At 42.6% G+C, this 13,458-nt stretch overlaps 2 protein-coding genes across 6 annotated transcripts in view; both read left to right on the top strand.

Moving 5' to 3' along the window:
* Septin2 (septin 2) overlaps positions 1-7,888 on the top strand; it is a 39,706-nt gene extending 31,818 nt beyond the window's left edge. For all 5 annotated transcript variants that reach the window (XM_057759158.1, XM_057759168.1, XM_057759174.1 and 2 more), the window contains exons 10-12: positions 4,664-4,747; positions 6,079-6,136; positions 7,756-7,888. In XM_057759158.1, the coding sequence (XP_057615141.1) occupies positions 4,664-4,747; positions 6,079-6,136; positions 7,756-7,857 (244 nt within the window). In that variant the 3' untranslated portion in view covers positions 7,858-7,888. The remainder of the gene's footprint in view (positions 1-4,663; positions 4,748-6,078; positions 6,137-7,755) is intronic.
* A 4,774-nt stretch (positions 7,889-12,662) lies between these two features.
* Positions 12,663-13,458, top strand: part of Farp2 (FERM, ARH/RhoGEF and pleckstrin domain protein 2) — a 108,474-nt gene continuing 107,678 nt past the window's right edge. Inside the window, exon 1 of the mRNA XM_057762832.1 lies at positions 12,663-12,749. The gene's annotated coding sequence lies outside the window, so the exon portion shown is untranslated. The remainder of the gene's footprint in view (positions 12,750-13,458) is intronic.

Raw genomic sequence — 13,458 nt, 5'->3', positions numbered from 1 at the left:
ATAAGGACCTGCAGTCGGATCTTCAGCACTCACAGAAAGTAGTATGGGTACAGTGACACATTACTGTGATCCCAGCACTGCGGAGGTGGAGACCGGGAGATCGCTGAGGTTCACTGGCCAGCCAGCCTAGCCACATCAGTAATTCTAAGTTTATTATTAAATCCTCTCTCAAAAATGCGGTAGAGAGGAGGCAGTGGTGGCGCACCAGAGAAGCAGAGGCAGGTGGATCTCTGTGAGTTCAAGACCAGCCTGGTCTATGGAATGAGTTCCCCGTCAGCCAAGGCTACACAGAGAACCCCTATCTTGGGGAAATGGTAGAGAGAGCCATGAAATGTGTCAGTTGCTGGCAGTAGGGTACTGCAAAGCCTGTGCATATGGACTATGGTGGAAGCACACACATATAATTTACCTGTATATTTTAAAAAAGAAGATGAAAGGGCTAGAGAGATGGCTCAGCAATTTAAAAGTATAATCGGACTTTCTTTGGAGCGCAGCTATCAAATAATGACATCGAGACTTCTTATTATAAAAGCTTGGCCTTAGCTTAGGCTTGTTCCCAACTAGCTGTTAAAACTTAAATTAGCTGTGTGCGGTGGTGCACGCCTTTAATCCCAGCACTTGGAGGTCAAAGGCAGGATCTCTGTGAGTTCAGCCTGACCTACAGAGCGAGTTCCAGGACAGCCAAGGCTATACATAAAAACCTTGTTTCAAAATCGGGGAGGGGCTAATGACAAACTTATTTATATTAACTTGTTTATGTTAACCTACTTTCTGCCGTGTAGCACCTCTCTTCAGTACAGTATGCTCTACTTCCTCTGTGTCTGACTGGTGAACCCCCTCCCCTGCCACACACATAAATCAGATCCTTTCTAGAGTTCCTATCTCTATCTGGAAGTCCTGCCTATCCTCTCCTGCCTAGCCATTGGCCGTTCAGCTCTTTGTTAAACCAACAGAAGGTATTGTAGGCAGGTGAGGTAAAACAGCAACACATCTTCACCATAGTGTGATCAAATATCCTGCAACATAAAATACTTGCTGTCCTTGCAGAGGACCTGGGTTTGTTTCCCAACACCTGGATCTGGTGGGTCAAAATTGCCTGTAACTCTAGCTCCAGGGAACTGAACTCCCTCTTTTTTAAAGATTGATTGATTGATTGATTGATTGATTGATTGATTGATTGATTGATTTATATAGTATCCTGCCTGTAGGCCAAAAGAGGGCACCAGATCTCATTTTAGGTGGTTTTGAGCCACCATATACTTGCTGGGAATTGAACTCAGGACCTCTGGAAGAGCAGTCAGTGCTCTTACTAACTGCTGAGCCATCTCTCAAGCCCTTGAACTCCTTCTTCTGGCCTTTGCAGGCACTTGTGTATGTGTGTACACACACTTCCTTTTTTATTTTACCCTCATTTCTTCTGTAATTCTCTCCCTTTTCCCTCCCTGTTTAGAACCCTGTAGAAGGAGCTGCGGCGGGCTGCGTTCCCTCCCAGCTCCGCATAGTTAGCTTTACCTGAAATAATTACACGGAAACTGTATTCTTTTAAACACTGCCTGGCCCATTAGTTCCAGCCTCTTATTGGCTAGCTCTTACATATTGATCTAACCCATTTCTAATATTCTGTGTAGCACCACGAGCTGGCTTACCAGGAAAGATCTTAACCTGCGTCTGTCTGGAGTGGGAGAATCATGGTGAATGCCTAACTCGGCTTCTTTCTTCCAGCATTCTGTTCAGTCTACTCCGCCTACCTAATTTTCTGTCCTATTAAAGGGCCAAGGCAGTTTCTTTAGAACCCTCTCCCATTTTACCTTTTTTTTAAAGTATTGAGATTGATTGAAGAAGACACCCAAATGTAGATGTTTGACCTTTGCGCGCTCGCTCTCGCTCGCTCTCTCTCTCTCATGCATGTGTGCGCACACACACACACACGATAAAGAAAATAAATAGAAACCAGTAAGTTATCTCAGCCAATAAACATGCATACTACCATACTTGACTACTTGAATTTTATCTGCTGGATCCATATCACCAGAAGGTGATAACTGACCCCTGCATGTTGTCCAACTCTGACCTTCAGGCAGGCCATGACACAAGTGCTTCCCCATAAATAAGTGTAAACTTAGAAAAGTGTTGTGGTCCAGTGGCAGCCCAGATCATAAATTATTTCTCTCGACCATCCAACATAAACTATCTCTCTTGACCAGCGTGGAGGCACAGGAATAAAGACACAACTCACATGGCTTTATCGGGAGGGAAATTCTCCATGATCCCTCATGAAATCCTGAGTTCACATCCTGAGAAATTCCTCTTGTTTATTCTCCAAACAGCCTTATATATCAAAATATAAACTGAGGGTGAAATCCATTAGCATTCTGTTTCCTAGGTAACCAGGTGAATTTTTAGTCATGTCCATATTTACTTATGTCTCCTCTGTTACGTCTTTCTGGTCAGTATGCTAGCTCAATCACGTAGGCTTGAATTAGCATCTGCATTCAGGCATCTTCCAAATTACAGAGAAGGAGCAGAGCAACATCCTGACCCCTTGTTAGGGTAGGGACAGCCTGTCTGGAAGGCTATCTCAGGTGCAAACTATGGCTTGAGAGCCTGGCTGCCATACCATATAGAAATACGGGAGTACAGAAAAGGGGATTAAAGACAACACACCCCTTTCCTTTTTTAAGTATGAATCCCGTCACCCTTGATTCTGAATAGTTTTATAATTAAGGGTAATGACTTTGAACAACAGGATGAAAAAAGAGAATATACATAGTGATATTTTATTTTGTATTTTAATTAATAAAGCTTGCTTAAAGCTCAGAGTACAAAGCTAAGCCACTAGAGGCCAGGGAGTGGTGGCACACATCTTTAATCCCAGCACTAGAGAGGTGGAGATGAGCCATGTGGGTGGGTGGGAAAAGGAGTATAAAGGGGAAGAGACAGAAACTCACTGGAGTGTGGAGTTTGAGGTTTGGTGGAGACGCACAGTGCAGTCTAGGCAATCTGAGGATCGCCCCTTCAGTCTGAGCATTGGTAGAGGTAAAGGTCTCTCTAGCGGCTGACTGCTCTGCTTCTTTGATCTTTAGCCCTGTATCTGTCTCTGGATTTTTATTATTCATGCTACAGATATAGTCTATTGAATTCTAAATTTTAGAAGGGGGTGGTTTAAAACCGGGCTAGAGAGATGGTTCAGCAGTCAAAAGTGCCTGCTGCTGTTGACCCATGTCAGGCTCTCAACAACAGCTCCAAGTGAACTGACACCCTCTTCTGGCCCCTGTAAGCTCCTGAACATACATGTACACACATAAATAAAAATACATTTCTTTTTTTAAAAGAAAAAAACCAAAGGCATTCTGAGGTGATAATGTCAAGGTTAGGCTGGCATACGGAACTACCTACATGTTAGCATTGTCTCACCAATAGCAGGCTTGTTACTAGTGCAGATCAGGCCCCATGGTGTTGTGGCTACTATCCAGCAAAGAAAGCGAGAGCCCCCGGTGCCTATTAATGCTATAGGCTGTAAATCAGTACCACTCTTAAAATTCACCTAGAAAATTCTATAAATGTTACAGATGTCAAGTTAACATAAGATTATCTTGGTTTATTTCCTATTGTTGTAATTCATAAATTTGGAGCCTTATTTGTCACTTTCTGGAAGCTAGAACGTTGGCATCTGATGAGGGTCTCCTTGCTGTGTTAAAATTAATCAGGTTATCACATGATGAGACAGAACAGATAACCTGTTTTATTTTTATTAGCATGTGATTATACATATTTTGGGGAATAGTGTATTTAGCACCCATATACTATATGTACCAAACAATTTTCTTCTATCACTTCTTTATAGAGCCTTCAACTTTTCCTCTTGTAGTTCTCCATAAAATATACCTTTAATTAAAGAAGTTAAAAGAGAAGTAATTTGAATAAACTAATACTTTGATTAGCAAAAATTGCCTCTTACTAACACTGTTTACCGAATGAGAACCAGTAACATGTTTCCACCTAAGTTATTATAAATATAGTATAATAGCTTTGAAGTACTTAAGACACACTTGGTCTGCAGTGCTGAGCCCATGGCTGTCCTAGTCCCTGTCATTCAGGGACTGTTAGTGTTACATGAGAGGTGTGGTTCTTTGTTACACCAATTGTGTATTTCTTAGAATGAAAAAGATCCAGCTACCTTTGTATCCACATTCTTACTATCTGCCGAGATCCTCAGCAAACCAGGGATATGTTGTAATGTTCTCTATATATTTTTTAATGTGTAGTATTTGAAAAAAAGCTATGCAAACAGCTATTTGAATAGTTTGTTTTTCATAAGATCTTTTAGAAAAATAATGTGTTTTATTTCTGGTATCTTTTACCTAAAAGTCTCCTAAAGTCTCTTGTGTATTAGCATTGTACTGTGTCTCGTAGTGCCTGTGGCAATGCTAAGGAGAAAGTGTTTCACCCAAACCTTTGTGTTATAGCTTACTGTGGTTGCAAAGGAGCTCCTTCACCTAGGCATTTCCATAGTTTTATCCTGAGATTAGCAACCTGTGTACAGTTTACTAAATAATTATTTGGGCTCTTAGTACTGGCAGTTTTTTATGTGTTCTTGATTGTTGTTGTTCCCCATGAGACGGCCATACACATAAATCCTTATTATATCCCTTCTCTTTTTCAGTACCCACATGCAAGACCTACAGGAAGTGACCCAGGACCTTCACTATGAAAACTTCCGTTCTGAGAGGCTGAAGAGAGGCGGCAGGTTGTGCAGTCTTCCCCATATCACGTTCCCTGAGTCACTTTCACTTGTCTTTAGTGTGTCTACCTCAGACCTCTTGATCACAAACAATATATACTTCCTATCGAAGAATTATTAAAAGAATATTCCTAATTTAATCAAATTGGGAAGGGGAGGAGACATAATGTGCAGTTTTGGAGGCTAGAGAGGTATCTCAGTGGTTGAGAACACTTGCTCTTGAAGGACTCCTCTTGCAGGAGATATCATTTCAACTCCTAGCACCCACATGGCAGCTCACAACTATCTATAACTCCAGTTCCCAGGGATTCAATGCCTTCTGGCATGTTTGGGCACCAGGCATGCTTGTGTGTGAGCATATATGGCAGGCAAAACACAAATATGTGGAATAATAATAAAATGATTTATTTATGCAAACAACTTTAGGCTTGTTATATTGGTACTTCCTTAGCATTACTGTGTTGATAAGTAAGCAGACTTACTTGCCTTTGAAAGCTTTCTAGGGTAAGTTCTCAATGGGTGTCCCTAGAGTAGCAGCTCTGTTTCCTATAGATTCCATGGGGCCACATTCATTCACCTTTTCTTTTTTACTATCCTAATGTATGTGTTTTGTGACCCAGTCTGCATCAGATAAAACCATGTCTCCACTTAAAATGGAGCTGGATGAATAAGTGATATATTAGTTACTCAAAGTCTTTTGACAGGGGTTGGAGAGGTGGCTCAGCAGTTAAAAAATGCACTCTGGCCTTCCAAAGGACCGGAATTTGGTGTCTAGGAAGCTTACTGCCTGCAACTTCAAGAGATCAGTGCCTCTGGCCTTTGGGGAGCACCAGCACTCGTGTGCATGTGTGCATATATAGACATACACATATACACATAATTAAGAATAAAAAAGCTTTTTGGAGTATTGTGATGTTAATTTGAAAACCAGACATTAAGAAAAGGTTTAGAATGAGGAAGTACAAGAATCCCTAGTAGTATACCCTGGTGTTGGTGTCAGTGTGCTTAGAGGTGCCTTTCTCAGTCCTGGTCAGTCATGCTCTGCCTACTCAGCTCCTTCTGACTCCTTCAAGGACAGTTTTATTCACCATAGAGTCATAGAGGGGAGCGTAAAACCAAGACCCTTTTTTGGGTTAGACCAGCTATTTGTGACTGTCAAACAAAAGTCAGGTCATCTTCTGAATTTCCAGTTTCATGTTTTGATATTTTTTTCATGACTTTAAAAAGCTGTAAGCATGTAATTATAAAGTGGTGGCCTTCAGAATTTTAAAGTTGTTTTTTTTTCAGAAGTACATTGCAATATTCCAATTGTAATTTTTTTGTTGTTTTTCCCTTAGGAAAGTGGAGAATGAGGATATGAATAAAGATCAGATCTTGCTTGAAAAGGAGGCTGAGGTAAGTAGAACAGCCACAGTCTAGTGTCTGTAGCTGTTTTCTACTCAAAAATATTTTCCTATTAAATAATTCATTAAATTTATTTTATGTACATTAGTATGAAGCTGTCAGATCCCCTGGAACTGGAGTTATAGGTGGTTGTGAGCTTTCAAGTGGGTGCTCAGGTCCTCAGGAAGAACAGCCATTGTTCTTAACCGCTGAGCCATCTCTCCAGCCCTATCCAAAAATATTTATAATTAATTTATTACAATTTTCTTTCTTCCTTTTTTGAATCATTATACATAAAGCTTTTAAATTTATGTGTATATATGTAATATATTTTAAAATACATTTCCTCATTCAGTCTCTAGTAGCAGTTTTGCTAACAATAAAAGGCAATGTGACTGATTTTCAGAAAATGTTCAAAAATCTTTTTCCTATATATGGATAATAACCAATTGAGAAACACATTGAGGCTGCAATTTGCATTCATCACTAAAAAAGGGTAGAAATACATAGGACTTAAATGGTGGAGAAGTTAGAAAATGCTTCTAATAAGACTGAAAAGTCATGAAAAAGTTGTGGATAGGACAAGTTGCTATAAGAATTCAGTCTTCTAAACCTCTAAATTTAGAACCATATTAAAAATACCTGTACAAAGTAATGCTTGCTCTTATCTTTCCTGGGTAAAGTAATCCTAATGTTTGAAGGAATAAGTAAGCATGTGAGGTACAGAGAACGCATTTAAATTGGACTCATGAGAAGAGCCTTGCCCTTCTGGTTACAGAAACATTTTAGAGAATAGTTGACACCCAAATAACCAGCTAGAGATCAGTCAGGAATACAACTGTGCTAATGAAAATGGTGCGTTCAGACCTGCTAGAGCTGTGGCATGTAGATTATTTAGTGCTCATAAGTGGACAACCTTTTTAAAGAAAAAGAAATCATTTCTTTGGCCAAATCAATCCAGTGTGGATACTTGTCATAACCACAAAGCTACTGTGAAGAAAATTTGTGTATTTTAGAGTATTTGCCTGAAGCCTTTCTGAACATATACCTCAAGAATAATAATTGGTAGGAGTCTGGGGATGTAGCTCTGTGGTAGAGTGCTTATCTAACATGCAGGAACCCCTGGGTTCAGTCTAAAAAGGCATAAATAGGCATGATGGATCTTGCCTGTAATTTAGCACTTGAGGAGTAGAAACAGGAAGATCAAGAGTTCAAAGTCATCCTCAGCTACATAGGGAGTTTTGATCTAGCCTGGGTTACATGATAATGTGTCTCAAAAATAAAAGGAAAAAAAGGGATTAAAAAAAGGATAAGGGTAGCAGTGGGTAAGCATTGTTTTCATGGCTAAGACCTTTTAGCCAAGCAGAAAAGATGACTCATGCCCATTCCCTATCCCTTTCTGTTCCCCAGAGGGTAATAGCATTGTCGTATTCTTTAACTGTTGCTTCTTTTTTATTGGTAATTTTTGTCTTAATGCATATTTTGTCATTTACATGGATTTTTGATGAATTATTGACTTTTTAGATTGGTTTGGAAGTTCTTTTTATTTGAGCATACTGTTCTTGAGAAAAACAGTAAAAGCTAAATATTATGACAACACTAACACTGTATCTGACATGTCCCGTTCATAGCTTCGCCGCATGCAGGAGATGATTGCAAGGATGCAAGCGCAGATGCAGATGCAGATGCAGGGTGGTGACAGTGACAGTGGGACACTCGGGCACCATGTGTGAGGTGGTGTTTGCATATTAGTACATTGGAGAGGTAAGGTGACTTCACTATCAGCTCACCTTGAGTATCAGGGGCTCCTCTGTCTTAAGCTTTACCAATGTTTTGCGTTTTTGAACCTACCATTCTGTATCCCTAACCTTTCATTGAAAAGCAAAAACCATTCTCTGCTGCCACCTACTGTCTAATAAAAACATTCCTATTTTCTAATGTTACATATATAATTTATGTTAAAGAAAAAATTTTAAACTTTCATTAGACATAGTATTGGAAACTCATTAATATTGTGAACATCTTCAGAAAGAACTTTCTTAATTTATTAAAAGCTTTTGCAGATGAATGGTATAGGTACTAGGAAGAAGAATTAATGCCAGCTAAATGAAGGTCACCTTGATGCATGGAGATTACAGACAATATGTGACCATTAGAAATGGGCATATCATTTACATTTGTGGTCTGGTGTAATTCTCTACACTTTAGTTTCATGGAACCTGGTGGTTTCAGAAAGCTTCATAAATGGCATCTTGATTTAGTTAACTAGAACATTTTCCTCAGCTCGTGCCCTTTCACATAAGAGGGAGTATTGTTAATGATCAAAGCAATAAATGTATCACTTCCATTTAAATGGTTTTGTTTTTGCTCTCCAGAAAACACTCTTGGATTAAAAGAAAAGTATTCCTGATAAGTGCTGCAGCATCAAGTTTCTTAACACGCTTGAAAGTGTGTCCATCCGGATTAACTCGCTGTGTCTGAGGATTTCAGTTGGGACTTTGTTTTGTTGTTTTTTAAACTTTTGATGGTTTTGATATTTTGTTCTTTTCTCTTTTTTTGCCCTCTTGTATGAAGTACTTTTAACATTTATATTTCATTGGTATGTTACATTTTATATTTTGTGAGGTAAATCCTGATTTTTTTCTTCCTTAACCACTAATGTTAGAATTTTTTTCTAAAAGTCAGTCAACATGTATAACTTAATAGTGAATTTCTTTGATTTAGCTGGCCTGACTAATCATTGACAAGTACTCTTGATTTATGTCTAGACATTTTTCTTTGCTCAGAATGTTCCTGTGTGGTGGACATGACGTACCTGTAACAGAGGTGGTTGTGCATACTTGGTGGCAGCATATTTGCTTAGTAGAATGAAGCACACACTGTTAACTTTATATTTGTGCAGAACACCTAAAACCACTTTTGCTGCTGTAGTTAGTACGGTTAATTCATCTGCACATTTATCTGTTAACCAGGCAGAACAGAGGAGATTTATCTAATGAGATACATGTTTATACTTAAATAGCTTTTAAAAAGCAGGATTTCAGGGTTGAATTTTAAGAGCTCTGGATTCTAGTGCCAGATCATTTTCAAACCTCTGTAGAGAACTCACTACAAGGACTTTTATACTGTGGATGCTGATAGTGCTGTGCTGTGGAGAAAACCAAAGCAGCTGTGAGCTCCAGCTTCATATTGTAACAAGACTCCTTATACAGTAAGAGTCAGTAAACTTTCTACTCAACTAAAAGGCAATACTTTTTTAAAGAAACCAAAATGTTTATATTTTATACTGCACTTTAATGTACTTTGTGTAACTAGGTGCAAAGATAGCCATGGCAGTGGGAATCATGGTCCTTGGCTGGCATAGATCGGAACCCAGGCTTGTGATTGGGTGGTGCTCTGCACAAAATGCCACTTGAAGCCCAAATGCCTGCCCTGCCAGGTTTTCCTCTAACTCTTCCCCTTTTCAATGGTTTTCTACTGGGAGGAAAATAGCAGTTTTTTATGTGCAGACTGTCTCATCTGTTTTCAGCCATTGTCATTTTCCTCAGTTTGTGTAGTTAAATGTCTGTGTGGCATGAATGAAAGGCATTTCAGATCTGTGTTGCAAGCAGGTGAGCAGAGCCACACCTGGCTTATATTCTCTGGCACTATGGCCTGCCTTCTTACGTGTCCCCTAATGTCAGTTAATGGCCACAGAAACGGGCAAGTGAGGAGACGGTGGTGCGGAGGAAACAAAGCAGGTGCTAGTTCTCTGCTGTCATTTTGCTGCAGAAGAAAGTGCTTGATTGATGATGAGCCAGGGATTCATGCGTAATTCAGGCCAAAAATCAATAGTACTAATAAAATGAGACTTAAAAATTGTTACAAATTACAGAAAATAATACGTTTGCTCATTTTGCCCCTTCACTGTTGCATCACTGTGAATGGTTGGGGGTTAATTGTGTGAAGTTTCTACCAAGAAAAGTGTTGATGACTATGGAGTGCACCCATGGAATCCTGTTTGGGTTATTTTAACATTAATTTGATTGGAGAAAGGGTTTTTTTTTTGTTGTTTGTTTGTTTGTTTTTTTAAACAAAAGCATTTTCAAGCATTCAGTGTGAGCCCTGTGTTTGTGAGTTAAGGGTGCCACTGAGAGCCAGCCGACATCGGAAGGTGACAGTGTGAACGTGTGCTGGAAGATCTTGCAGCCACAATTCTAAATCCCCTTCAGTTTGTCCATCCAAATCTAAACACACTTTTGCTAATAAATATTTGCTTTCTCACTAAGAAGTTAACTTGTACCTGTAGAAATGTACACATTTTACACTTCAACTTTGTAGCCATTTAAACTAACCCTTTTTCAATAAAGCACTATTGTTTAATAAAATGAGCAGTCTTCGTTTTATTTGAGTAAGGTGTGAGGTTCACTGGGAAGATTCAGGGCCCCAGTGACAACTGTGTATCCAAACAGGAGGTTGCTTGTATTAATAGCATGAGTACTGCATATGTTTTTATCAGTGATAATCCAGATATTTGATAAGAAATGGTACAGCTGGGACAGAACTTTGTACAGGTTATCAAATTATCAACAGATTATTTGGTAAAAATGGACACTAAAACCTCAAAAGTAAGTTTATTAATTAGAAAACAAAGCAACAACTGTTCAACATCGTGGGAAGTAAAAGTGTTTCAAATATATTTCTGTTTCTCCATATAAGAGATGAGTTCGAAAAACAGCTTTTTAATTTTTTAAGTAACTACTTATTGTTTGGTAGTATTTGAGACAGTCTCCCTTTAGCCTGGCTAGCCTGCAACTCCCTAAGTAGATCAGGCTGATATCCACCTGCCTCTGCCTCCATAGTGCTGAGATTAGAGGTGTAAGCCACCATGCTCAGATTTTAAGACTTTGACATTATTTTATGTGTATGACTGTTTTGCATGCATACACGTGTCTGTACCATGTGCATGTCTGGTGCCCAAGGAGGCTAGAAGAGGATGTCAGATTTTCTGGAACCGTGAGCAGCCATGTGGGTGCCAGGAATCGAATTTAGGTATTCTGGAAGAGCAGCCAGTGGCTCCTAACTGCTAAACTATCTCTCCATCCCAGGAAAGCAACTTTAAAAACCAGACTTTAGACTGGTGAGAGGTTCAGAGCTGAGTATTCCCACTCACCTGATCAAACCTGAGTTTGGTCCTGAGACATACAAGGTGGAAGGAGACACAAAATTGTTTAGAAAACAACAACAAAACCCACACAACCCTAAACTTTATCCTAATCTGGGTGGTGGATCAACCCCCTCGACTTGGGCTCACGCCCATTTGGGCAGCCAGACCACTGTATTGACCATGGCAGTGCTATCTGGGCCCCTCTTCCTCTTGCTTTCTGAGCAGCACACTGACCCCAGGGTAGTGGGATTCTTGCTCTCTAGGTCATTAGGTTGCTCAGTCTAACGTCATTCCTGCCCTGTCACTTTTCTTATGATCGATAGCACACTCAGTGGCATTGTCTGGTTCGAGGAAAAGGCAGGGGTGGTGGAAGAAGTTGGGAGGCCTCCCCATGTTACTGAGCTCAGTCTACCCGTGCTCCTAGGTTGCCTTGGGGAAGCAGAGGCCCCACCCTCAGTGGGCCGAGGCACTCCCATCTTAGGGACTCTTCCAAACGCCAGGGATTTGTATGAATCACTTGGGACTGTGCGCAAACTGTTTCTGGGTTTATTTAGACTGGCCATGGTTGAGAGGGCTCCGTGCAGGGCCATTCAATTAACCAACGGAACAAGAAAGGGGGTACTGCAAGTCACAGGAATGGAGGGCCCAGAATCTGGTGTCACCGTTTTGATTCCCAAAAAGAGCCTCAAAACTAGAAGGGAACAACGAAAGCTTTCAGGGCGCTTCTTTGGCGTAGCTTGCCTCCAGCACAGCACCTCAAAAACAACCCTGGTGTCCAAAGACTACAGTTCCATTATTCCCGAGGGCGGCGGGACACGACGAATGGGAGACAAGGAGGCTGGCAGGGGCGTGACCAAGGGTATAAATGTCGGGGTAGTCCGGCGAACTGGGGGAGGGGTGCGTGAGCAATCCCAGGCCCCACCCAGACCCTCCCTGTTTGCCAAAGACAGACTGTAGGCTGAGACCCGCCCCTGTGCCACAGTCCCGCCCAAGGCTCACGCAGGGCCCACCCGCGTTCCAGAGTCCAGCTCAGGCCAGAGTCTTCCTGTAGTTCCGAAGCCGGGTCCAAGACCGAATCCTCCTGGCAAGCCAAAGACTAAGAACTCGCGGCTTTCCTAAGTCCCACCCAGTACAGAGTTCTCGAGTCCCCAAACCCCTCCCAGCACCGAAGGTCCGCCCAGCGTGCGGGGCACGGATCCACCCGCGGAGGAGCTGCACAGTTTTGCCTTGGACACTGGGGTCCCCTCCCGCCCCTCCCTTCCCCGTGTGGCCACCAATCAGAGCTGGGTGCCGCGCTCGCAGGCGCCCGTCGGGAGGACCCGCCCGCAGGCCAATCGGTGGTGCGTCCGCGGGGGGGCGGGGCTGCGGCGGACGCGCGGCGGGGGCGGGGAAGCAGCTAGCTGTCGGGATCGGGCGGCGCGGGCGCAGGACGTGGAGGAGGCCTGGCTGGCGGCGTCTTAGGCCGGTGTATGTGGCACGGTGAGGACGCGGCGGCCGTGGGCGGGGGCGGCGGGCGAGCCGCGCAGGGCCGGTGGGGCGAGCTGGGGCTTCCTTCGTCGGCCGGACCTCAGCGGAACCTGAGTCGGACCAGGCCTGAGGCTGGCCGTCCACCAGAGAAAGTCCACGCCGGGCACTGAGGCCTTGGTGAGGCGCGCCAGCTCCTCGCCGAGTCCGCCGTTGACAACACACGTCTGTGAACGGCCTGTCCGTTGAGGGGCGAAGGGAGGAGAGTCTCGGGTAGAGACTAGATGTCCGCTGAGGACAGGAGTGTTGCTTGTGTAAATGGGCAGTCTGGGGAGGACTGAGAGCTGCGGAGTTCCGCAAGGAGCCTGGCTGTCAGCAGAGTACTGAGGGCAGGGACATCACACGTGGAGACCAGCTGTAGAGGAAGGGGCATGATCGAGAGTCCCAGCGGCTGTCGTGGACACTGGGTGTCCCGTGGAGGGTTAAGGGCCACTAGAATGCCCTCCTGAAGACCACCCCATCCCCCAGGCCAGCGCTCAACAAAGCAAGAGCCTTGGGAAGCACCACCAAGAGCCATAAATGAAAGCCCAGAAGGGCACTGGCCACTCCCTGTTTTTTCTTCTCTGCCTTTCCTTCAAAACCGAGACTCAAGTGTTAATGTTCTTACTCTGCTAGGATCTAGAAGTAGTACTGGCCCATTGCGTTGTACTCACCCTAGATTATA

Source organism: Chionomys nivalis, chromosome 2 (assembly GCF_950005125.1).
Source record: "Chionomys nivalis chromosome 2, mChiNiv1.1, whole genome shotgun sequence".
NCBI classification, from domain to species: Eukaryota; Metazoa; Chordata; class Mammalia; order Rodentia; family Cricetidae; genus Chionomys; species Chionomys nivalis.
This window is presented reverse-complemented; position numbering and strand designations above follow the sequence as displayed.